Source organism: Macrobrachium nipponense, chromosome 2, assembly GCF_015104395.2.
Source record: "Macrobrachium nipponense isolate FS-2020 chromosome 2, ASM1510439v2, whole genome shotgun sequence".
NCBI classification, from domain to species: Eukaryota; Metazoa; Arthropoda; class Malacostraca; order Decapoda; family Palaemonidae; genus Macrobrachium; species Macrobrachium nipponense.
The window spans coordinates 129,651,629-129,678,925 of record NC_087201.1 but is presented as its reverse complement, the minus strand read 5'-3'; the positions used below and the strand labels follow the sequence as shown (position 1 = coordinate 129,678,925).

Here is a 27,297-nt window from a genome sequence, read left to right as displayed (position 1 = left end):
AGTGGCTAGGTTTCCTCCCCTTTGCTTTTACGACCAGGGAGGGAACCCAGGTTGGGCGAACACCAGTCTGTTCACAAGACTTAGATTCCTCACACCAATAAGTGAGTCTTCCTTATGTAAAGGACCAATGGTTTGTATAACGTGTTGGAACAAATCACAATTTTTGAAAGTAAATTGTATTTTTCCTGACTATACAAACCTGAGATCCTTTACATATAGTCCCACCTCATGCCACCCCTGTGCCTAAAGCAAAGTGGAATGTTTACATCCAGTCGGGCGGGACTCCTGACCATGGACAAGCAGTTACTGCCCAACTACCTTGTTATTAAATTTTACGACGGTCCAGCTGGCGCTGAATAGTAATTCCTTATGTAGAGGACCTGAGGTTTGTATAGTTAGGAAAAATAGAATTTACTTTCGAAAATTGTGATATTGTGTACTTCGTATGTGACAGTAAGTATGTAAAATATAGTAGATTACTGAAAATTTTGTTTTTTGACATTTGCACACTATATAATTTTATTTTGAATTATATTATTTTAATTGTGTAATTTTTCAGGTCAACTCGTTTGGTAAAAATAAGGACAAAACCAACCTAAGTGTTGAAGAAGTTGCAATGGGATTCATAAAGGTTGCAAATGAAGCAATGTGCCGTCCAATTAGAGCATTGACACAGGTATGCCTTGATTTTAGAACTTCAGGTTAAACATTTTATATATTAAAGCATCCTTTTAATCCTTATGAGAAGGGAATAATTTTTCCTGTGCATCTGAACCTAAGTAATAGTGGGTTATTAGTTGCCAAAAATTATTTATAACTCAACTGTTTTATACATTAGGACTAGATGTCATTAAAAAATAGCCATAGTAAAGTGAATCAACAATGATGCTCTTTGTAGTATGTACTGTGTTTAGATAATGGAGGTTATGGACTTCAAATCTTTTGCAGATTGGTTATTGGTTAAAGATGGTTGTTTTAGCCAGAGTAAACCAATAAGTCCGCTGTTTATCATAGTTGGTTTTTGTGTCATTGGAATGTTGACCCTAAATATAAGTTAGTATAGAATGTATATGCCATCATATACATTCTTTTCTTGTAGGTCAAATAAAGATTAGTAAAAGTTGTAATCAATTGTATGTGATTGGGATCTGTAGGAAGATAAAGGAATTATTAATTACCCTCTGTTTGATGTACTTTCAATTTTATTGCCATACTTTTATTATGCTTTATGTATTTACTGATTCTGAATACGTATTATTGAAAGTTTTTGGTGCTGATTTATCATTGAAAGTTTTAGTTCTACCATAAACCTGGTACTCTAAAAACATAGCCTATTTTATGCATTGCACAAAATCCTAGGCACCTTGTTCCACTGTAGAAGTAAAAGATCAGGTGCAATTACCCTGGTTCCTGGAACATAACTGAACCACAGATTCCTATGATTTTGGAAGTTTTCTGAACATCAGTGTTCAGGATTTCCATATTTCATTTAAATGGTAGGTGGCAGGTGTAGTTAGGGCTGGATGGAGGACAGATGAACATTGGAATTTCTTATGACAATGTAGCCACAGGCCACCACAACAGCTCATGGGCTTTAGTCTGCAAGAAGATACATTTAGTTGGTTTATTTGATGAGGATTAACAAAAGTCTCGGTGATGAAGTTATTCAAATTCCCATGAAGTTATCGTGATCTCAAGGTACTCTCTATAATCACTACAACATAGCCAGAGGAACAATGTCATGCCACAAGTCCCATAACAATCCATGTTTTGCTGAGAAAGAATGATGGCATGATACATTTAATATTCACAATGTTGTACTAGAAGAATACATGAAAATCCAGTTGTGTTTTCAAAAATCTATTCAGGATGTTAAAATTCACTCAAGTTTCAAGACCAGCAGGTCTTTTCGGGTGATTACAGTATACTAATATACAATTAAAGAAGAAAGTTACATATGTTGGAGGACAGATGAACATCGGAATTTCTTATGACAATGTAGCCACAGGCCACCACAACAGCTCATGGGCTTTAGTCTGCAAGAAGATAACATTTAGTAGGTTTGTTTGATGAGGATTAACAAAAGTCTGGTGATGAAGTTATTCAAATTCCCATGAAGTTATCGTGATCTCAAGGTACTCTTCTATAATCACTACAACATAGCCAGAGGAACAATGTCATGCCACAAGTCCCATAAACAATCCATGTTTTGCTGAGAAAGAATGATGGCATGATACATTTAATATTCACAATCTAGAAGAATACATGAAAATCCAGTTGTGTTTTCAAAAATCTATTCAGGATGTTAAAATTCACTCAAGTTTCAAGACCAGCAGGTCTCTTCGGGTGATTACAGTATACTAATACAATTAAAGAAGAAAGTTACATATGTTGAAAGAAAACATTTAAAAAAAAGATAGCAACCATCTTTGGCTATTACTAAACTTACAGTCTAAAAACATAGTTGTTAATCTTTCAGTAAATTGACTATCTTGTCCAAGGTTGCTGCTTGAATTACAGAGTGGGATAACAAACTGTCAAACTTGCAGTCTCTATCATTTACATCTTTTAAGCTAAAATTATGCACTGCCCTATTATGGTCAGCTTAAATTATTTTCCTTTCTGTGCATTTGTTTTGAATAATAATTTACTCTTTTGCCTGTCTGCATGATGGTTACCTGGTGAATTTGCTAAAACATTATTCATATCTCCCCTTCTTATTTTATGTCAGTGTTCCTTCAGTCAGTGATCAACAGGTCTTCCTAATTCTGTTATATAAACATTTCTACAGTCTGCACAAGGATATTCCCTTGTGGATAGGGGAATACTTCTGTTATTTTGCAAAACTGAACTCATATGAATATATTTGAAAAATATTATTTCAGCTGGAGAATAGATATTTATGTGACCTGTTGCTTTTTGGACCGTCTGAACATTTTCAAACTTGACAAATATTCGTTAAGAGACAATAGTAGTGTTAACTAGTATATACTAATAGTGTACTAGACCAAATTCATAGAATGATGCTGTCTCAAGCAAATATTCAGGATAGCATGCTGCAAAATAAAATATTAGAGATTCAAGATTGTTTTGGCTGTGCTGTGAAACTTGACATGTTGAACATTACAATAATTTTTATCAATGTTTATTAATTGACACTCTGCTATATAATACAGTAGTCCTTCTTTTTACCAGAGGGCTAGGCTCCAAAGACCCTCGTGCAAAAAGAAATCCCTGTATACCAATTTTGGTCCAGTTAAGTACATAAGTACATATTTGATTTTCTTGGTAATCTCAACAATTACAAATATTTTGAGCAAATTATTTGAAATGTTTCATGGAGAGCCATTAATTAGTCAAATGAAAACCTTTTTTGACCTTTTTAAAATACCTTTATTTATGTAAGTTATGAAATATTTTACTTCAGATCAAATTTTTTTGACAGGATGATCAACAACCATCATGTAGGCTGGTCACAGTTATGATCAGCTACCAGGCTACTCATGTTACAAAGTTATTTGACAAGTTTCATGGAAGTAATTGAATTTGATGATGAAAACTGTTATTATCCTATTATAATGCTTTCATTGCCATTAGTTATGAAATACTTGCACTCTACAAGGAAATATTTTCATACTGATTGCTTGCCTCCAACTCCAGCCTTTAGCTTTCAGGCTATTCAGTGGTATGTTCAACAACTATTCGTTATGTGGAAGTTATTTGAATTGTTAAGTGGAAATATGTTACTCTGGCTTATGAAAATCTTAATATCTTATCAAAATGCTTTTATTTAGAGGAATTATTTATGTTAAAAATGTGCAAATGAAAATTAATATTAATGCGCAAGAACAGTCAAGTCATCACTCCCTCTCATAGATAGGTTACAGAAGACACTGCATCTCTCCACCAGAGCATGATAAACAGCTGCCCTCTCTCTTCCTCTCCACCTGAACACAATTGATTACAATAAGAAATTGAAGCAGCATTGTAATCTCATGTATTTTTGCATATATAGTCACCCCCCTTAACAATGAAATATGATAAATTACAGGGTATTTCCCCATAAATTCACAAGCAAAAAGAAAGGTAGCAACATGTGCCTTGGAGGTGTCTGATTGTTGTTTGCAAAATCTCCTTCCTCAGATCTTTGTATCTCGAAATAGGGCACTAATGCACTTTCCATGAGCTTCGTGATCTTGAGAGATCCTCTCAAGTGAAAGATCAGTCTTGAAAATTCTGTCATTGACTCTCCTTGTCATTCTTAACACATCTCCAATCACCTCCAGTGTTAGTGTTGGTGCCTCATTAAATAGTTCTGCTTTCATTTTCTCCTCCTCCCTGACAAGAAGTTCTAGTTTGCCATCTGTGAGGGCTTCATTTGAATGACCCAAAAGTTCATCTTGCACCTCTTCAGGACATAAATTATCAAATTCCTCACCATCAACTTCCTGAGTCATTGTCACAATGGTCCTAACCTGAGAAACAACACTTGGAAAGCCCTCAAAAGTCATTCACACACTTGGTAGATAATTCATCATGGTCGTCTTTAATAAAAGCAATATAGCAATATAGTTGAATATGTTGAATTTTTTCTATATGTCCCTAACACTGATCTCACTTTTATTAAGGAACTCCCTAAGCGTCGTGAATGTGTTCTCACCTTATTTAGGTTTAAGTACAGTGGTGACTCCCTGATCCATCGGTTATGATATATAGGTTGTGTGCTTAGGAAGGAATACAACCTCAACGTTAGGGTGAGCATGGCCTGGGCAGTTATCTATGATGAGCAAAGCTTTGAATTTTATCCCTTTATCAGACAAATATTTTTCCACCACCGGTACAAAACAATTATGGAACCAGTCAAGAAACAGTGTGGCCGTTATCCATGCCTTTTTATTAGATCGGTAAAACACTGGCAGCGTGTTCACGTCTTATTTTTGAAGCATACGGGCATTTGGAATAGTACAATAGCATGGGTTTAATCCTATGACCAGCTGCAGTGCCACACAAAAATACAGAACTTGATCTTTTGATGCTTTGAAACCCAGAGCCTTTTTTCTTCATTATAAAAGAATGTTCTCTTGGGCATTTTTTTTTCCCACCATACACCAGTCTCGTCCGCATTGAAAATTTGGCTCTGTTTCTGTAGGTTTCTCTTTTATGATTTCAGCTACACATAATCTGCCTGAGGTTGATTTGCCTGTCATTTTTATGATATGAAGGCAATAACGTTTTTTGAAATTTTTGAACCAGCTCTTACCGACTCCAAAGCTTTTTTCTTTGCTACTTACACCACAACTGTTGGGCCTATCAATATCACTATTTCTGGGCTTGGCCGTGTCGCTCCGTGAAATAGGTTCCCTTTAGCACTATTTCTAAGGTAAAATATTGTTATAATACCAGAGAACCGCTAAATTGGAAATGCCAGAATATTCTTGCTCAGCTCACCTTTATTGACAAAAGGTGTCGGTATGGTTTTTGGGGCCGACCGTGAAACCACTACCACGGGTCCTTCTCCAATTAGCCTCTCCTACATCAAAAACCCCAAAAAGAGAGGAGCCGACCTATGGCTCACTACCTGCTACCGTGTAGGTAGCGCCTGTGACGTCATTCCTTTGATAGCACTACTACGCTACACACGCGTTTTCTTTTGCTGTGTTGTGTTTCTGCCCTTTTGGAATTTTATTTCACCATGGATCGTCAATCTGCTTCTGCATCCAAGTTAAGTACTGCTATTATGGTTGACACTATGTTAGGGACTGCCTTTGGGCTTTTTTTTATTTTTTACCGAATTATTTAGGTTTTTTCTGAGTTGAACGTCCCATGCGGCTTCGGCCCCGAGCTGCCATTGCAGCGTGCTCCTTTGTGTCTCCTCCTTTCGTGTCTCACATGGTCTCCCATACCTAGTGAACACGAATTTTTATAGCAGTATTGTTATGTCATTATGTTACTATTATTGGTGATGCTTTTTTCGACGATCATGTCCTTACACGGGGGATTCTACCGAGCACGTGTTCCTGTTTCGTAGCCTTTCAGGAACCTACCGTTACAGTTTCATGCATGCGTTGTTCCTTTTAGTTAGGTTACCTCGTTAGGCCTTATGAGACTATGCTAGTCTTTCTTTAGTCCTATGAATCTTTTTGTAAGCACTTTTGTCCTAATGAAATTGGAATTTAGCGTCACATGTCGTCTGTTCGGGACTTCAATCCATAAGTTATGGGCTTTTTCCATTTTCACTAAAGCATCATCTCCCCACATGCATTGTCACTTTTGTTCATCCTGATCTGCACATTGCGAGAGCATCCTTTACTTTCTTATCTTGCCATTTTTTAGTGTGAACACTTGATTCATTTGTGCCATACTGACGAGCTATTGCTATAGCTCACTTCACCACTTTTTCTAAAAAATTTTTTTTTTTTTTTTTCCTAGTCAGAGAACTTTCCTTATTTTTCTTTGCTTTGGCCTGCCTGTTTTCACTGAAATTGGAAGTGTTTTGCAGCCATGGTAATAACTTAACCACTTGAAAACTCCTGAAAATACTGCTGAATTGCTACAGGTGCTGCCAGGTCTACACACTCAGACTGAGGATCTTGTTTGTTGTTTTGCCCGCAGATCAGTGAAAACATGGAATGTGGCACTACATAATTGAAGGTGGAAAATTTAAAACTGTGTGTAATCAAAAACAAACCATGTATAATAAAAATCTGTGTAAAAAAAAGGGACAACTGTAAGCTTTATAAACTAAACAGCTTGGAATTTGCCAGTATTTTGACTTTTGTTGGAGCAAATATATTTGCCTTTCAGATCAAGGGCAGCAGGTGATTGTAAGTGAGAAGATTAGTTGTTGAAGACCTCTGTAAGTGAGCAGATAGTTGTTGAAGACCCGAGTACTTGAACAGAATTGTAGTTTTTGGGGTCATATTTTAATGATGCTCTGCTTAGGTAATTCAAATTTCGTGGGTAGCGCTTTGATTGTTCAGTGTAGACATAATAGTGCCGTCCCCCAACGGCAATACTAGGAACAGCTTAGCAATAATCCTTGAATGTAACACCATTCAATTAGGCCTAATACTTTTGTATATAAGTTTTACTTACCAGGCTCATGCTATGCGTAAGTCCTTTAGGCCAAGCTTTTGTTTAGATTTTGTTTATCGGCCATTGGTCATTAGCCTGACACTGGTAAATAATTACCTTAAAATAATTTTCAAATGTTATTCCATTCAATGTATCTTAGGACCTTTGCATTTATTATTTGGTGGCAGGTGAATGGACAGTACCCTGGCACTCACTCAAAGTTGAATAACTGAACCAACTGTCGTCGGTAACATCTGGGTTGTCTATTAAGGAATATTTGAATGTCTTGAATTTGGATTTTTGTAACCTTCAATTATTTTAATTCTCTGAGGATGATATTACTGAATGCTTCAAATTGATATTGTATGAGAAAATAATTTAAGATTTATTGCAAATGACATTTAAAATTTTGTTAAACTTTTTGCTAAATTTAATGAATTTACAGGCTAAAGGCCATGATACATCTCGCCACGTTCTCGCCGTGTTTGGTGGTGCAGGTGGTCAGCATGCTTGTGCAGTAGCACGAGCTTTAGGCATGCAAACAGTTATGATTCACAAATATGCTGGTATACTATCAGCATATGGAATGGCATTAGCTGATGTAGTGGAGGAAGCTCAAGAACCCTGTTCCAAAAACTATGAAAAAGGTAAAGTTATCATACCATGTTAAAAACATGATGTGAACCCTAAATCTCTTATATTGTTTCATAACACTAGATATTTAATTCCATGAAAATTAAATTTGCTTTTTTTTGTTTTTTTCTTTCTTGCCATTTATATTATGCCTAAAGTAATACGATATTACTTTATCTTTGTTTTTTAAACGGTTTCCAGCTGGCACAAGAAGATTATCCTATTGTTAAGACCAAGGGCTAGCTATGAAAAATATAAACCAAGTAAAAATTTGTCATGTTAACTATGATTTTGAATATTACATTCACTTTTTTTAGTTTTGAGTGCAAACAATGCAGGGAGAAACTTAATGTGCTTTTTGGTTCCATAAAATGAAGACATATACTGTCTTGATGTTAAGGAATGTGTATGTAGACCTAATTGGTAAACTTGTCTTTTTTTTATAGAAAGCTTTTTGATTACTTAGCTCCAAAATTTTCTGTTGTTTGATTTTTTAGGGTAGTCTTCAAAGGTTCTTTTTTTGCACATGCAGTGATTATGGTGGGGCCGAAGAAAAATTGATCTTGGTTTAATGAAGTTTATTCATGTTTTATGCTTGAACATGTCTGAAACAAGCAAAAGAGAAAAGAAAGTGTGGAATTTCATTTTTAGTTTTCTCTATAAATATAAATATGTATCTTCTTTTTATCTGGTTCCCTCCCTTTCTCATTCACTTTCCAGGTCACATTTTCTGCTTTATAAAGCATCAGGTCATTATGTTTCAATGGCAGTTTAGGTATCAAGATGGCATAACAGAAAAATAGGTAAAATAGAATCAAGTTAATGAATGAAATCATGTATCAAAGAGGTTCAAGAAAGTGCCACAGATCTTTCTTTCGATGACAAAAATGTCATTGTAAAATTAACCATGAAATATTTGTTAACCCACAAGGTGCGGCGCGTTGCTAAAATTAATGCTTTACTTGCCGCAGAAGGATGATGTCGATATGATCGATGCTTCATTTTCAAATATTGCGGTAAAAAAAAATTTTTTTTTTAGTCCTCCCCTTAGCTCTGTTTCAGTGATGTCAACAGTCTCACCAGCCATTCAGCTCGTTCTTGAACATAAAAGATGCCAGATTTCTGCAAGTCATAGTTATCAAAATAGCATAATTGTAAACCTTCTATAAGCCCGGGGGTGACAGGACCAGGGAGGCTTCCTATCCTGAAGTTACAACATCCAAAAATTTATATAAATCTTTGTTTTTATATTGTAAATTTTGGTGATAATGGCTTTTGATGATGATGCTTATTCTTTTCCATCAAGTAGTGATATAGAGACAGATAATTATAGTGACAGTGACATTAGTAATACGTATTGGTTTAAAAGTTAGTGTACATATGCCAGTTAACATGCACACACATTTACAAAGATTCAACCGATTAATAACTGGTGTATACATTTGTGATTTTATAGGTGTTTCTTGAATAGCTAAGGAGTAATATTGTCATGAAAAAAAATGTGAAATTATCTCAGAATATACGGCATAAAACATTCCAAAACTAAAATGCATTTTAAAAAAAGTTTTCTTTCTAAAACACATTCTTTTTAAATATCAATTTTCAAAATATCTTATATTTAATTTTTTATCATTAATCTGTATTAGGTGATAAGAAATACATTAGGTGATGAGAATTAAATAAGAAAATATTGGTTCCATTACTGATGTTGGCTAATGCATAATATTGCTGTCGTCCTTTAGTGGCATCCCCCGACACCTCTTGGGTTAATTAAGATTATTTAGTTACATATGTTGGTTTGTACACATTGTGACAGGTCACAGTATTGATATTGCCAATGTCAACAAGTGCTCGAGTATGAATACATTTGAAACAAAGTTTGGTTTTTTTGTTGACATTTTATTTACAGATAGTTTTATTTGCTTGCAGTGCTTAGTGAAAATGGTAAACTTGCCAAGTATTGAAATATGAAGAGCATTAGCAAAATGAATTGTTAATTAATTCACATCACAGGTGTGTGTGGCAGCTCATGAAAACAGTTCTAGCTGTTGTTCAGTAGTTCCTAATTATTATCCTCTTGTGAATAATATTATCTAAGGTAATTATAGTTTTTTCATAACTATGTGGTAGGACGAAAACTCTATGTAGTATTGTAGTTTTAAGGTATTTTACAGTAATACCCCGAGCTTATGCAAGGTTAGGTTCCAGATGCCTTCGCGTAAAGGGAATTTTTGCCTAATTTTGGCAGAATCTCTAAAAACTGCTAATAAATGCATACTTCCAGAGTTTGAACAGTAAAAATGACCCTAATCATGCTCCTAAATATTAAGCTAACTTTTTAAGTGAAATTAAAGGTACTGTAATTTCATTCAAAAGTTAGCTGAATACATTACCCTTAAAAAGAGAATAAATGGTTGGTAAAAATATTAGGAGTGTGTAATGATTACATACTACATTACTAAAGTATTTCTTTCTCTTTCTTTCCCCCTCCCTTCCCAACCGATCTATTTTTAGAAAATTCTTTATTCTGTCTCTTTCTCTTTTTTCTGAAATTCCTTTTCATGAACAAACAGTGCTTTTTATTTGGAGTTATACAATTCGTAGTTATGGCGCTAACTACAAGAGAGAGAGAGAGAGAGAGAAGCTTTCGTCTTTACATAAGTTTTAAGCTAAGTTTTAAATGAAATTAAAGTTACCGTAATTTCATTCGAAAGTTAGCCCAGTACATTACCCTTAAAAAAGAAATAAATGGTTGGTAGATATATAGGAGTGTGTGGAGAATTACATATCATTGATCACTAATCTGGCTACACACTCCTTCCTGTCACATACTTGACATATTTGGCAGCTCTAGACTTCGAGCTTCTGGTGGAGTTAAAAAGAAAGACAAGGGAAAAAATTCTTTATATACATCATTTTGTCATTACAGTTATATTATTATTATTACTTATTTATTTTTTTCCTTTTTTTTGGCTATCAGTCCTCCAATTCGACTGGGTGGTATTTATAGTGTGGGGTTCTGTTTGCATCGTGCCTCCTTAGGAGTCAATCACTTTTCTTACTATGTGCCCTGGTTTCTAGGAGCACACTCCTCTGCATGAGTCCTGGAGCTACTTCAGCCTCTAGTTTTTCCAGATTCCATTTCAGGGGTGTTGGGATCATGCCTAGTGTTCCTATTGATTATGGGTAAATTTACAATTTTTTCACTGGCATATTCCATATCCTTCTTATTTCTATTTTCAGGTCTTGATACTTATCCCATTTTTTCCCTTTCTTTCTCCTCAACTCTGGTGTCCCCTGTTATTGTGAACATCAATGAGTAATACTTTCTTCTTGATTTTGTTTTGTCATCAACATCACATCTGGTCTATTTTGCACGTATCACCTATCCGTTCTGATACCATAGTCCCAGAGGATCTTTGCCTGATCGTTTTCTATCACTCCCTCAGGTTGGTGCTCGTACCACTTATTACTGCAAGGTAGCTGATGTTTCTTGCACAGGCTCCAGTGGAGGGCTTTTGCCACTGAATCATGCCTCTTTTTGTACTGGTTCTGTGCAAGTGCCGGGCATTCACTTGCTATGTGGTTTATGGTTTCATTTTTCATATTGCACTTCCTACATATGGGAGAGATGTTATTTCCGTGTATCGTTCTTTGAACATATCTGGTTCTTAGGGCCTGATCTTGTGCCGCTGTTATCATTGCCTTCAGTTTCCTTCTTTAGCTCTCCCCTCTGTAGCCATTGCCATGTGTCATCGCTGGCTAGTTCTTTAGTATGTTCTCATGTATTGTCCGTGCATTGGTTTGTTGTGCCAGTCCTCTGTTCTGTTTGTCATTCTTCTGTCTCTGTATATTTCTGGGTCTTCGTCTACTTTTATTAGTCCTTCCCATGCCCCCCCCCCACTCTTTAGCCACTCGTCTTCACTGGTTTTCAGATATTGCCCCAGTGCTCTGTTTTCGATGTTGACGCAGTCCTCTATACTTAGTAGTCCTCTCCCTCCTTCCTTTCGTGTTATGTATAGTCTGTCCGTATTTGCTCTTGGGTGTAGTGCTTTGTGTATTGTCATATGTTTCCTGGTTTTCTGATCTATGCTGCGGAGTTCTGCCTTCGTCCATTCCACTATTCCTGCGCTGTATCTGATTACTGGCACTGCCCATGTGTTATGGCTTATCATCATTTACGGCGTTGAGTTTTTGACTTGAGTATCGCCTTGAGTCTCTGCATATATTCTTTCCTGATCGTGTCCTTCATCTCTTGGTGTTTTATATCCCCTCCTTCCATTATTCCCAGGTATTTGTATCCAGTCTCATCTGTGTTTGATGTTGCTCCCATCTGGTAACTTTATCCCTTCAGTTCTCGTTACTTGCCTTTTTGTATGTTGACTAAGGCGCATTTTCTATTCCAAACTCCATCCTGATGTCCCCAGATACAATCCTTACAGTCTGGATTAGGGTATCTATTTCCTCGATGGCTCTTACCATACACGCTTGATGTCATCCATGAACATCAGATGGTTGATTCTGTTGCCTCTTTTCTTGAGTTGGTACCCGGCATCCATATTCTGTAGTACTTTTGTCATGGGAATCATGGCTACTACGAAGAGTAGTGGGGACAGTGAGTCGCCCTGGAAGATCCCTCTCCTGATATTAACCTCTGCTAGTCTTATTCCAGAGCTTGTAAGTATTGTATCCCAGTTGTGCATTGTATTTTTGAGGAAAGCTGATGGTATTTTCCTCTGCCCCATATATTTTCAGGCATTCTATTAGCCATGTGTGTGGTATCATGTCGAAGGCTTTCTTGTAGTCTATCCATTGCCATGCTTAGGTTGGTTTTCCTTCTCCTACGTTCTTCATTACCATTTTGTCTATCAGGAGCTGGTCTTTTGTGCCCCTACACTTCCTTCTGCAGCCTTTCTGTTGGTGGGGGATGGTGTTTGTCTCCTCTAGGTAATTGTATAGCCTTTCACGGATGATACCTGTCAGTAACTTCCACATTATTGGTAGGCAGGTGATAGACCTGTAGTTTACTGGCTATATTTCCCTTACTCTTGTCTTTTTGTACTAAGGATGTTTCTTCCTGTGGTCATCCATTTGGGTGCATGGTGATTTGAGATACAGTGCTGGAGTTGTTCTGCTATTCGTGGGTGTAGGGCCTTGAAGTTTTTGAGCCAGTATCCATGGACTTCATCGGGACCTGGGGCTTTCCAGTTTGGCATTTTCTTTAGTTGGTGTCTGACTGTGTCTGTCGTGATCTCTGTGAATCTTTGTTTTATTCTCCCTGTTTCTTCTTCCTTGACTTCCTGGAGCCATGTTGCATGTTTGTTGTTGTTATTATTATTATTATTATATTATTATTATTATTATTATTATTATTATTATTATTATCATTTCAAAATACATATTGATAAAACAGATACGTAGTAGATGTACCATAAAAATTCTCTATCTCAGTAAGAGAGAGAGAGTGATAGAGAAGAGTTGTTCTTACTTAAAAGTGAAATGGAAAGGTTATTTATTTAAAATATTATCACATAGGAATTTTGTAATTACAGTTGTATCATTATAATTATTTATTTTATTTTTTTGTTTATCATAGTCCCCCAACTAACCGGGTGGTATTTATAGTGTGGGGTTCTGTGTTGCAGCCTGCCTCTTTAGGAGTTCCAATCACTTTTCTTACTATGTGGGCCGTTTCTGGGATCACACTCTCTGCATGAGTCCTGGAACTACAGTGTTCCTATGATTATAGGTACAATTTCCACTGGCATATCCCATATCCTTCTTATTTCTATTTTCAGGTCTTGATACTTATCCATTTTTCCCCCCCTTTCTTTCTCTTCAACTCTGGTGTCCCATGTTATTGCGACATCAATGAGTGATACTTTCTGGAAGAGGGGAAAGTCTTCTTGATTTTGTCAACTCAACGTCACGTCTGGTCTATTTGCACGTATCACCCTATCTGTTCTGATACCATAGTCCCAGAGGATCTTTGCCTGATCGGTTTTCTATCAACTCCTTCAGGTTGGTGCTTGTACCACTTATTACTGCAAGGTAGCTGATGTTCTTGCACAGGCTCAGTAGAAGGTCGTTCGCTACTGAATCATGCCTCTTTTTTTTTTTTTTTTTTTTTTTTTACTGTTCTGTGCAAGTGCCGGACATTCGCTTGCTATGTGGTTTATGGTCTCATTTTTGTATTACACTTCTTACATATGGGAAAGATGTTATTTCCATCTGTCGTTCTTGAACATATCTGGTTCTTAGGGCCTGATCTTGTGCCACTGTTATCATTCCTTCAGTTTCCTTCTTGAGTTCTCCCCTCTGTGGCCATTGCCATTTTTCATCACTGTCTAGTTCTTTAGTCTGTCTCATGTATTGTCCGTGCATTGGTTTGTTGTGCCATTCCTCTGTTCTGTTTGTCATTCTTCTGTCTCTGTATATTTCTGGGTCTTTATCTACTTTTATCATTCCTTCTTCCCATACACTCGACAGTCTGCCAGGCTGCAACAGTGCAACCTTCAACAACGAGAAGTGTCTTGAAAGAAACTTTCTCCAACTAATAGCAGGAATGCGTTTGCACCACCAATCCATGAAAACTCAGCGAGCGGTTGACCCCCTGCTGACCTACCACTATATATTGAGTAGATCCTGACAGCATCTACAGTCTGCTCTGACCCACTTCCGTGATCATACTCGGATGATACTGAGAGAAACGTTGGCCACTAGATCAACTTATATTTTGATCTATTTGTTTATTTACTGTGATAAATTACATAATTTGTTCTGACATGTTATACAAGCCATCGGTCCTTTACATAAGGAATTGCTATTCAGCACGAGCTGGACCGGTCGTAAGATTTACTAATAAGGTAGTTCGGCAGTAACTGCTTGTTCGATGGTCTGGAGTCCCGCCCGACTGGTGGTAAACATATGACATAGCTTTCGACTGCCGTCAGGTGAAGACAGGTGCTCGCATCTCTGTCGAGAGATTGTTATCAAGCCTACTTACTTTTCAACCTGTTTCATTAGAATACTAGTGTGAAGTGACTGTAAGTACTCTTATTATTATTGTTCATTATTTGTGGAATTGCATTGCTGGATTGACCATGCAGTCCCACGAATTGGAGAAGCACTCTTGCCCCCCATCCAACCGGAGAGTGTGCCCAGGAGTGGGAGGCCATAAGTGTGGTGTTGTCAGGTCCAGCGATGCCGTGGACCCTCATCCATTGTGTACTAGGTGCCGAGGGCGTGAATGCTCTCGGTCCTTAACATGTGATATTTGTGTCTCTTGGTTGGAGGAGCAGTGGGAGCTGTACGAGAAGAGGAAGAAGCTGCTTAGGGCCGCAAAGGTGTCATCGGAAAGCTCTCCCTTGACACCTCTGGTGACTGATACATCATCTTCTTTTCTCCCTCGTCAGCTCCCGTGTATGGCTCTCTCCCCTTCGGGGGATGTGTCCCCCTCCGCTTCTTCGCTCGGGGCTGGGAACCGTCTCAGCTGCTCGCTTGCGAGCGTCACCGAGTGTATGGTCACCTACCGGTGATTGTCCACCCAGGAACCAGATGACTGAGTATGCTCACCGTCAGGATTCAGGCACGGAGCGGAAGGATGGTAAGTCGCTCCTTTTATGGTGACTCTCGCCTGGATCGACCGATTGCTCGCGCAGTGATCGTCCAGTACCCATGGTTTGTTGAGTGACGGTCCCACCAGACCGTTCACGTGTTGAGGCTGAGAAGAGGTCTCCCTGGTTCACCAGGAAACAGCCTCAGCTGCTTCTGGGACTGTGGCACGTCGTGAGGACGGTGCTCGCTCTCACCGCATAAGGGGACGCTACCAGTCACCTGACCATCGCTCCCACTGGGATCTGGACAGCTTGCACCTGTGGGCCAACCCAGTTTTGAGGAGACTGGACGCAGTCCTGACTCACGTAACCAGAGTGGCCGGTCGAGAGTTGATGTTGGGTGTACGCAATGGATCGTCAATGGTGTGGATATTGAGGGAAGCGAGGTGGAGTGTGGGATCCTCCGCTCTCTTCCCCAGAGATATTGTGGACGCTGCGGTGGAAAAGTGGTGAACTGAGGACAGTGACCACTTAGTACACTAGGCAGTTACAAAGAATTCTGGGCACTTCCTCCGCTCCCAAGACATCAGCACCGTCGAGGGTAGTGGGAGGAAAGTCCCAGCCTTCCTCTTTCGCTTCGAGAAGTGAGCGTCAGCCCTCTTCTCAAGACTACTTCTCTTGTGAGAAAGGGGCTAAGCGGAAGGGGAAGAGAGGCAAACGCTAGGGACAGCGTTCCCCCTCACCTGCTGCCGGAAGGGGGGGAGGGTTGCCTGGCGAGCCATTGGGCAACTTGGCTGTGCTACGGAGCCAAGATTTGGGTACTGGATGGTTCTTCGGGAGGGATACCTACTACTCTTCGAGTCGATTGGCTACCCCTCACTTCACACCTGGTCCACCCTCAGACATACGTCCCCGGTTCTGCAGGGACGTAGCACTGACACAAGATGTAAAGACCATGCTGAGCAAAGGAGCTGTGGAGATCGTGCGAGATCAGTCATTGGGTTTCTACAGCCGACTTTTCCTGGTGGAGAAGTCTACGGGGGCTCAAGACTGGTGATAGATCTCTCTCCCTTGAACTGTTTTGTTTGCCAGACTTGGTTCACAATGGCAATGGCACGCTCAGTGCTCGACCCTCCAGCAGGGAGAACGATTCCTGGCCCCCCCCCCCCCTTTCGGTGGACCCCCTGAAGGATGTGTATTTTCAAATACCCATCCACCAGTCCTCCAGGAAGTACCTCCGCTTTATCTTCGACGGGACGGTGTACCAATTCAGGGGCCACTTTGTTTTGGTCGCTCATCCGACAACCCCCCATAGGTGTTCATGTGAGTGTTCACTCTGGTGTCGGCTTGGGCCCATTCGGTCGGGATATGTCTGAGAGGGTAATTCGACGATTGGCTGATTCTGGCAAGTTCCCGCTCGCAGTTGCCACAGGACAGAGATCAACTCCTCGACTTATGCCATGATCTGGGGATCGTGGTAAATGTCAAGAAGTCAGATCTCGAAACCCAAGCAGAGGATAAAGTACCTGGGCATGCTGATCGATATCAAAATATAGCAGCACAAGTCTTCCCCGCAGACTTGCGATCAGCAGGTTCAGGGAGGCAGCCAGACAGTTCCTGTCACGATAGGAACAGTCAGCTCAGCCAGTGGCAAGTTGTGATCGGTCACCTGTCGTCACTAGAGAAGTTAGTCCCTCACGGGTGTCTTCACTCACGGTCTCTTCAATGGAGACTAAAGGAGTGCTGGTCACAGTCACGGGATCCACAGTCCTTCCTGGTTCCTTTCACGGAGGAAGTAAGGGGGAGGACCTGGCTTGGTGGCTAGACGACAGAACCTCTTAACCCTTAAACGCCGAAGTGGTATTATAAAACTCGTCTCCCGAATGCCGGCGGCTTTTGCGATCGTGAGCGCCGAAGCGGAAAAATTTTTTTTTTTTTTTCCAAAAATCACAGCATGTTAGTTTTCAAGATTAGGAGTTTATTTTTGGCTCCCTTTTTTTTTTTTGTCATTGCCTGAAGTTTAGTATGCAACCATTAGAAATGAAAAAAAATATTATCATATAGAAATATTGGGATATATGACAGCGCGAAATAAATTTCATATATAATTGTATACAAATCACGCTGTGAGCAAAACGGTTAAAGCTAACAAGTTAATTTTTTTCTTTGTATTGTACACTAAATTGCGATCATTTTGGTATATAACACATTGTAAAACGACGATCAAGGCAACACAGAGAAAATATTATCACAAAATGATGCGTGAATTCGTAAACTCGTGGACGTAAAAAAAAAGCAGTTTTCAAAATTCACCATAAATCAAAATATTGTGCTAGAGACTTCCCGTCTGTTGCAAAATGAAGGTAATTGATTGAATATTACTAGACTGTAAGTGTTGTAGCTTACAATTGCAGTTTTTGACCATTTCGGTCGAGTTGAAGTTGACCGAAGGACGAATTTTTTCTATTTATCGTTATTTATTTGAAAATATTTCAGAACTGATAAAAGCTACAACCATAGTTGTTTTTGGTTGTATTCTACATGAAATTGTGCACACTTTCATATATAAAACTTTATGTAACGGCTAATTTAAAATGGTGCAAACATTATGACAATCGGACAAAAAAAATTTGATTTTTTTCGGAAGAGTACTGCATGGACGTAAGGAAAAAGTTTTATTTCATAAATTCACCATAAATCAAAATATTGTGTTAGAGACTTCCAATTTGTTGCAAAATAAAGGTAAATGATTGAATATTATTAGAATGTAATAGTTTTAGCTTACAATTGCGTTTTTTACCATTTCAGGTCGAGTCAAAGTTGATCGAAGGTTGAAATTTTGCCACTTATCGTTAGTTTATATGAAAATATTTTCAAAAACTGATAAAAGCTAACAACCATGGGTTGTTTTTCATTGTATTCTACATGAAATTGCACACATTTCCATATATAAAACTTTATGTAACGGCTAATTTAAAATGGTGCAAACATTACGACAATTGAAAATTTATGATTTACTGTGCGGATGTAAGGAAAAGGTTTTTTTCATAAATTCACGATAAATCGAAATATTGTGCTAGAGACTTCCAATTTGTTGCAAAATAAGGGTAAATGATTCAATATTACTAGAACATAAGAGTTTTAGCTTACAATTGCGAAGATTGAAATTTTGGCACTTATCGTTATTAATATGAAAATATTTCAAAACTGATAAAAGCTACAACCATGAGTAGTTTTTTGTTGTATTCTACATGAAATTGCGCACATTTTCATTTATAATACTCCATGTAACGGCTAATATAAAATGGTGCAAAAAATTATGTCAATGTGGCTAAATAATTTCTGAGATGTGTCACTGATACTTTTTTAGTACGAGAAGAAAGAAATTCACGCTAGCGCACCTGGGTAACGATTGTAAACAAAACAACGCCTTGATCCGTGAGCTCCCAGCATCCCCCAAGGCGCATGATTCAAAAGTTTTTGCGTAGTAGGCCTATAACTTTTTCCACGAATTTTTTTAAACTTTTTTATATCGACGTACCATACGTCCAATCGGCACCCAACAGACAATTTATATCGATGTTTAATACGTCCAATCGGCGTTAAAGGGTTAATAAACGAAATCGTATAGAACGAACGAATTCCGCGTGCGCACACAAACCAAACGATGGTGCGAAGCAGTGTGCGAAGGATGCCTTTACGTAGAGCACGATGGGAGAGATGCTGACCAATAGGAGAGCAGGATGTTATGGCGGTGACTAGCATCAGGAACCAATGGGAGAGCGGGAGGATTGTGGCAAGTCTACTCAATTGGCGGCGCGCGAGTTTTAAAATTGTTATCGGTAGTCCGGGCGAATCTCTGGACTTTACAGCAACAACCTTTCGTAACCTGAACTATTTTCATATGTAGAGCCAAAAAAATCTTCGTATTTGCTCTTGTAACTTGAATTTTTCGTAAGCTGGGACATTCGTATCTTGAGGTACCACTGTAATCTTCTTCATCTTCTTCTTCTTCTTCTTTTTTTTTTTTTTTTTTTTTTTTTGTCTATCACAGTCCTCAAATTCGACTGGGTGGTATTTATGGTATGGGGTTCCGGGTTACATCCTGCCTCCTTAGGAGTCCATCCCTTTCCTTACTATGTGCACCATTTCTAGGATCACACTCTTTTGCATGAGTCCTGGAGCTACTTCAGCATCTAGTTTTTCAGATTCCTTTTCAGTTTTTATTATTATTATTATTATTATTAGGGAAAAACTCTCTATCACGAGAGTACATATATATAATGTTCTAAAGGGTCCACAATAATACAAAGTGTAAAAAGTCTGTGTATAATTTTGAAGACTTTACAGAAAGCTTTCGAACCCTTCCCTGGGTTCATCTTCAGTCTAAATGAACAAAAAGTTACAATAACTACAGAGGTAATTTAAAAAACAAGAGTTCGTTGAAGATCGTTGACAACAGTCATTAGCTCGTTAATGGGCCAGGTGATGAAGAAAGAGGGTAGTCAACGATCTTCAACGACTCTTGTTTTTTAAATTCACCTCTGTACTTGTTGTGAACTTTTTGTTCATTTGGACTGAAGATGAACCCAGAAGGGAAAATTCAAAAGCTTCTGTAAAGTCTTCAAAATTATACACGGACTTTTTACACTTTGTATTATTGTGGACCCTTTAGACCATTATTATTATTATTATTATTATTATTATTATTATTATTATTATTGTTGTTGTTGTTGTTGTTGTTGTTGTTGTTGTTGTTGTTGTTGTTGTTGTTGTTGTTGTTGTTGTTGTTGTTGTTATTTATTATTTATTATTCATGACAGTAAGAGAGAGGAGTTATCCTTGCGTAAGTGAAAGGGAAAGGTTATGTTTTATCTTTTGAAAATACTACCACATGTGAATTTTGTAATTACAGTTTTATTATGATTATTATGATTATTATTATGATTATTATTATTATTATTATTATTATTATTATTATTATTATTAACAACTGAAAATATCAATAAACATTTTACATACTTGTACCATAAAAATTCTTTCAGTAGAGAGAGAGAAGAGAGAGAGAGAGAGAGAGAGAGAGAGAGAGAGAGAGAGAGAGAGAGAGAGAGAGAGAGAGAGAGAGAGAGTTTATTTCTCTGTTCTCCCAGAAAATACTTCTTACATTTCCAGCAAAACAGAGGGAGAGTGTTACCATTATGACATATTTAAAAAAAGTGAAATGGATACATTATTGTATTTCTTTAAAATTACTATCACATACTATGAAAATACTATCACATACTATGAATTTTGTAAATACAGTTATATTAATATTATTATTATTTGAAAGTATTAATGAACATAGGTACATAATTCAATATAGTATTTTCTTTAATGAATTGATATTATTGCTGTTTACATGATATTAATATTTGAAAATAGAAAATCATTTATTTATCATACAAAAAAAACATCTTTGTAGGAAAGAGAGAGAGAGAGAGAGAGAAATTATTATTTGTATTATTAGTGTATATCATTTAATCTTATTAAACTTACAATACAGTATTAATCAACATTAATATTTGAAAATAAGTAAGCAATTTTTGTATCATAAAAATGTATAGTCATGAAAATAACATTAAAATACACTAATTAGTGATTTTTATCATCGGAAAACTCCGTGAATAGGCGAATCCTCCATAAATAATGGGTAGATATAGTCAGAGAGAAATCCATGAATCAGTGAGTTTGCAAATCCAGAGAACGCGAATACAGGGGGCCCACTGTATTATTGTATTGTAAAAATACTAATAACATAGCGGTCAATGCTTTAGCTTGGAAATCAGCTGATGGCGAATACAAGTTTGTTTCGCCATATTTAACTGAATTCTGAGCACATTTTTTTGCATCTATTTAGCATAAATGAAATATCTAGACACTTGTTTTATATGAGACAATGTCATTTTTTGTTAAATAACATGTTTTCAAGTTAAAATGTGACTTGAATACATCTCGTTGTGACTGTGAACTAAATTATTTTTTTTTTAAACAGATTGAATTGGTGGCATTTTTATAAAGTAAAAAAATAACGTGATTCCGTTTGTTATTTTTACTTGATTTCATTGTAATACGAGCTTTACGTTATTTATCTTTTAGCAGTGTGAAAAACAACAGTAAAATTTGTTTTTTCAAGCCCAGTATTTTGTATTAAAATTATTTTCTCTCAGTTGTATCTATGGTTTTGTTAGATGGCATAAGTTTACAGGAGTTATATCCTTGTTGCCAGTGCGCAATAAGTGTCATTAGCAGCTTGAACAGTTTTCTCAGCTTCAGCCACAACTTGGTTTAAATTTAACAGTATAAGTATATTTCCCTGTTGATCTTTGATCTATAGCGAATAAAGTTATTACATGAAAATATATCAGTCCTAGTCTACATACATCATTTATAACATAATTACAGTAATTGTTTACTATCATACGATGGTTGAAATACAAGCCAAACACATGTTGTTGTTAACTAATTTGGTTGTACATACCAAAAAAGTTGTTAAGTATTTCCAATTGGGAAAATTGATTTGATATGAGAGCAAATTGAGCTATGAGCTTGGCCACAGAACGAATTAAACTCATAGATCAAGGTACCACTGTACTAATCACTGCTTACTGGTGGGGAAGATTGAGCAAATGTTTTAGGATAATAAATTTAGATTTGTTTGTTTAGCTATAGTAATTTGACACAAAATTATTGAAACTTGGGATGTTTGATTTTACAAGCAAAATCCATTCTACTGAGGGAAGTTCAGAATTTAAATGAGAGTTAATTTGAGTTTCCATGTAAAATCCTTGTCTTACAGCACTTTTTCACTGAATCGCTCCTGTTCTTAGTCTTCCCATTCCTATGCAATATGGTTAATAGATTTAATTTTTAAAATAAACAAAGGCAGAAATAAAGGTTCCTAATAATGATAATAGAAAGAGCACCTGTTGCTGAATAACCACTAGTTCCATGCAATGTAAAACACCATACAAATAAATGTATAATATTTTTGCTGTCACAGAACTCAAAGTTAGTTTGTTACTATTCTGTTAAGATGCCTTTTTGCTATGACATGTGTAACCAGCAGTGTAACACTTCTCCTCTTGACTTTGTTCATTGTATTTTTATACAGGTAACTTCATGTATATAGAATCACGACTTCAGTATCTGGAAAACAAATGTAAGAATGCTTTAATATGGTAACAAGGATTTTCAAGTTGCTTAGCATACTAATGTGAACTGTACCTTCATCTTCGTTATCAGGGGACAGATTGCGCTCTCATGTGTACCCCAGTAAAGGATAATTGTGATAATCCAGAATGGTCTTGTTGTTACGGTAACTTCAAGGAGGCCTTCATAACCAGGTAAGTTTTTAATAAAAGAAAATCTCTTACTTTAAAATTTAGAAACCTAGAACAGTCATAATTGTCATAATAGATTCAATTGCTGCAAGAATAAGTTTTCAGTGAACTTCTCTTGTATGGAAACAAACTTGAATGCAGGTTCACTTTCTAGAAGTGAGTGATAAGAAGGACTGACATACTTGTTCTTGTGTTCGTTGCTTGTACCATTGGCAAAAATATTCTGAAGACCTTTGGACGAGATTGTCACACATACGTTAAATAAAAACCCTATAAATCATAATTATCTTCATTCATGGTATGAACATAAGCAGACATTGCACTCTTTTTCTAACAGGCAAAGATAATTATTAGTATTACAACACATGCATTTCCTGGAACCTCTGATACTCATCCGTCACTCACCTCACGTTCCCCAAGAGATCTTAAATCACTAAATAGGGGCCTTACAGTGGTACTTTGCAGTCTCACACTGTCCATATGGACCATTAAGAGCTTCATCAGACAGGCATTTAACCCTCAGGACAGTTTTCCATTTAGTCTTGGCTCCTTCAAAGAGAGTTAATGAACAGCACGGACTTAATTTTGATGTTAAACATGAGGGGTTGGGGGTCAGTAGCCTTTGAATTTGTCCCGGAAGTTGTGGTTAAGATTCAAAATCCTTTTGTTCATGACAACAAATTCAAGTCTTTCCATCACTTCGCTTAGTTATTTTGTTGGTCATGACCCTGAAGAATTACTTTTATGTCCCCTCAGGGCACTGCGCAGCTGTTTAAGGTCTGGACATATCAGACCTAGTTGACAGACATTTCTTTTTAGTACAGGCTGGAACAAGAAGGAATTGTCCAAGAATAGTAGCTCCTCTTGCCTATGAGAAGTAATTAAGCAAGCCTATACTGCTTCTTTGAATCCAGATGCCAATATAGTGCGAGCAAAAGCATATAATATCAGGGGTCTAGGCCCTTCCATTGTTTTAAAAAAGAACCTGTCAGTTCAAAGGATCTTAAAGTCTGGTACATGGCTGTGCCAAACCACCTTCACAAGCTTCTACCTACAGGACATTGACCACAGGTCCTTTGACACTTTATCCTTATGTCCAGTGAAGACAGCTCAACAAATTGTGCAGCTCTTCCAGTGTCCCTAGCAGGACAGTTTGTGTCTTACCTAAGATGTTTGTTTGAAAGTGAGTGTGAATTGGATGACTGATGGTCTTCCTGTATATTACTGGTCAGATACAATTGAGTGACCCCATTTCCATTAGTTCTAATTGGTTATTCATACACAATGCAAACTAATGAAAGCAAGTCCCTTCCTCTCTCTTGCAAGGGGAGAGAGACATATAACTCATTACATACTATGCCCTACTTTGGACTGGAAGTGAGGCCAGGTGAGCTGAACCTCCAGTGGGTTCTGAGGCTTTCTTTATCCTCCCCCCAAGAGTGAGTTTCCTTATGTTAAGACCAGAGGTTTGTTCAGTATATGAACAAATGATAAATGGACCTGAGATGGGTTAAGGTAGGTCGGTTACTCTTCCTCTCTACTGCCATCTTGGCTACTCCCGAGACCACCAATTCCTTGTAACATTTTTAAACTGGACTCCAGCAGGTACTAGGGAATTTTCCCTTATGTTAAAACTGCAGGTTTGTTAGTTATGAAAAATACAAATTGATTTAAAATTTGTCATATTCAGATTATTTTGGAGTGTTGGTAATTGTATGCTGTACTTTTTATTCATGGCTGCTTTCTTCTTGTTAATAAGGGTGTCATTTTCACAAGCTAAGATAATTGTTTTAGTATTTTTTTATCGTTTATGGTGTAGTAGGTTTCCAATATTTACAAAAGTGTTCAGTCCATAAGTGTTTTAAAGTTTGTTTGAGTAAGAATGTATGAGTACAATAAGTCCTCTACATACATAAGATGCAACTTATGTAAATTTGTAGATCTGTAAGGCTGTGTTGTTGCTTTTTTTTTTTTTTTCTGCTGCTGTTGTTTAGCCTCCAGGTTTGTCCACCTTTATTGCCTCTGCTTATCAATGTTCCCAGAAACCTCCTGGGACTGCTAAAGTGTCTTTTTTTTTCCTGTGGTTCCTGCTTGTTTTGGTAATCTATTCAGATGTGCCCTCTCCTGCATTGAAGCTCATCCATGAAATACTAACATAATTCCTCCAGCAGTGTGATCATCACAGCCATAATTCCACTCAATTGACAGAAAACGGCCAAGTTGGTGTATATTATTCTTCCTCTTCCCCTAAGGTATTTCATCCTCTTATCAGCAGCCACAGCTAGCTATCAGAAGAGTAGATGTACTTGATTGAGATCTTGGCTCCTGTGACACTGCAATTGCAGTGTCTGAAGAGGAAGGGTTTAGCAATAGAATTATGGATAAATGAAGCTCAGTGGAAAGAATGATTCTCAGTCTCTCTTGACACAAAATGTGCCTCCCCTTCCATCCTTCTGCATCATATACAGAAATTTTCCTGCTTGGGAGAAAGCTGCTAAATTCGATCTCTTTACCAAGTGTGAAAAGAAATAAAAAATTTGTCCAAAATTAGTTGCATAGTTCTTAGCTTTTATACAGTTCAACCTCTTAAATCCGCAAATGTTGGGACCAGGCACTGCTGGGCCACAGAAATCCCAGAAAATAGAATACATCTCTTAAAAGATTAAACCCCCTTTGAAAACTGTCCTGAAAGCTAATTCCCCACACAAATAGCCTAGTTGCAGGCTTAGCAGACTACTTGGCTAAGTTCTGACTCCATTTTTATCATTTTATTACTTGTATATTTTCACTTGATCATTTATAACTCATATTTTTTTCTTTTTCATACCTTTTATTTTTTTTCTTTATAACAAACATATGTAGTAAATTTAGCCTACATTCCCGAGTTAGGCTAACCGTAAGTCAACAAACTTTTATCTGAATATTATCATTACTTTCATCTCCTAAATATGCGGACAAACCTTCAGTTTTAACAATAGGATCATTTCTAGCACCTAGCTGGATCCAGTTAAATCGCAAATGAAAAGCAAAAGGAATCTTGTGAGAACTGGCAATGTGTGTATATATCGATGAAAAGTGGTCAAGGACCACGCACCCATTGCCACAGTGTTCAGTCTTTTTCTTAACTCCCTGGGCAAGAGTTGTGGTTTACCTCTCTTGGCCTTTACCCAGTTCATTGCTTGTTTTCACTTTGTGTGTGTGTGTGTGCTTTTATTATGGCTGCTTCTGCTCCTTCTTGGCCTCGACAATGTGTGTGCTGGGGTACTCAAGGTTTCCCATGTTCGTGTTTTTTGGCTTCTTTAGCGATGGATCCTCACAGAACATATAGTAGGTGTCGTTCTAACATTTGTACAATAACGAATCCTTGCACAGAATGCTGTGCGTGGCCTAGAGAGCAGTGAAAGTTATTTTATAGTAAGAGGGAGCACCGTAAAGTATCTACTCTTCCTTCATGGGAGGGATTTTCTTCTGCCGCAGTCACACCTCATGCTAGTGTTTGTTGTGCCTTTGTCCCCTTCCACCTTTTTTTTCTTCCATCGAATCGTTGTTGGAAGTAAAATCGGGAGGCCCCCCCCCTGAGGCTGATTTACATGTATTTTTTGCCTTCTCTTCCTCGGGAGTTAATTTAATTCCCAAGAGGAAGAAGGCTTTTTCAAATCAGTTTTCTTTCGTTTTGGAGTCGTAAGCATCCAAAATGGTGGCGCTCTGGGGGTTGCTTGGGCTACGGGGTCCACCCTCCTTGGAGGGTTTGCTGATGTATTTCTTGGATGCTCACCTCCCCCCACCTCAGGCTGCCCAGGCTCTCCCCCCTCCTCCTGGCCTCGTCTTCGTTGGTAGCCGAGGTCAGCCATATTGTATTGCTCTGCCACTGATGATTACCGCTTCCTTTGAGTCAGAGGGAAGCCATGCTGCGTCAGCACCACTGGTGACGTCACGGGGTCAGCCATTTTGTATCCCTCCGCCAGTGGCGTCTGCTTGCCTTTTGGATGGAGAGGAAGCCTCCATGTTGCAGACGGTTTCTTGGTTGGACTTTTGGTCAGCAGTCATTGCCAAAATAGCATCTAACAGGTCACCAGAGGAGTTGGTGAGTACTTCTTCTCTTGCCAGTTTATTGCAGTCTGGGGACAAGGCGTTCTCGTATCTTGCACACCTCAGCGTCAATTTATGGCTAATCTTCCATCCGATTAGAAGAGATGTGTCTTTGTTCAGGATGGAAAGATCGGTTGACCCTGAGTCCTTGTTGGTATTGAGGAATGGGTTCTTTTGGAATCTCAATTTCGGTTCCCTCGGACTGAGCTGGAGGACGCGACAGACCGGCGTCGGGCTGACACGACGGACAGATTAGTGCACTAAGCTGTGTCAAAGTCAGAGTATCGCCTCGGAGACGTCTGGCTCCTCCTCCTTCCCCTGCCCAGCAGCAGTCACAAAGATTGTCGCCTGGTAGGCCATCAAGGAGTTCGGTTTCGGTAGGTCCACCTCGTTCATCCCAGCCTAGGTCAAGCACCAATGTCCCTTTCACTCCTGCTCTTTTAAGTTGAGAAGGTCCCCCAGGAGCAGAGGTAAAGGGGGTCATCGGTAGGTTAGGCGCCTCTCCTCTCCTCTGCCATGGGTGGGCGGTACCTGCAGGCCAGTTGGCCAAGTGGGCAAAGTTA

The 27,297-nt window shown here is 38.2% G+C and overlaps 2 protein-coding genes across 2 annotated transcripts in view; both read left to right on the top strand.

Moving 5' to 3' along the window:
- Positions 1-22,487, top strand: part of LOC135221585 (5-oxoprolinase-like) — a 44,159-nt gene extending 21,672 nt beyond the window's left edge. Inside the window, exons 2-4 of the mRNA XM_064259274.1 lie at positions 560-676; positions 7,520-7,721; positions 22,417-22,487. Of these exons, the coding sequence (XP_064115344.1) occupies positions 560-676; positions 7,520-7,721; positions 22,417-22,487 (390 nt within the window). The remainder of the gene's footprint in view (positions 1-559; positions 677-7,519; positions 7,722-22,416) is intronic.
- Positions 1-27,297, top strand: part of LOC135221310 (5-oxoprolinase-like) — a 709,982-nt gene that overhangs the window by 157,732 nt on the left and 524,953 nt on the right. The gene's annotated exons all lie outside the window — the stretch shown is intronic.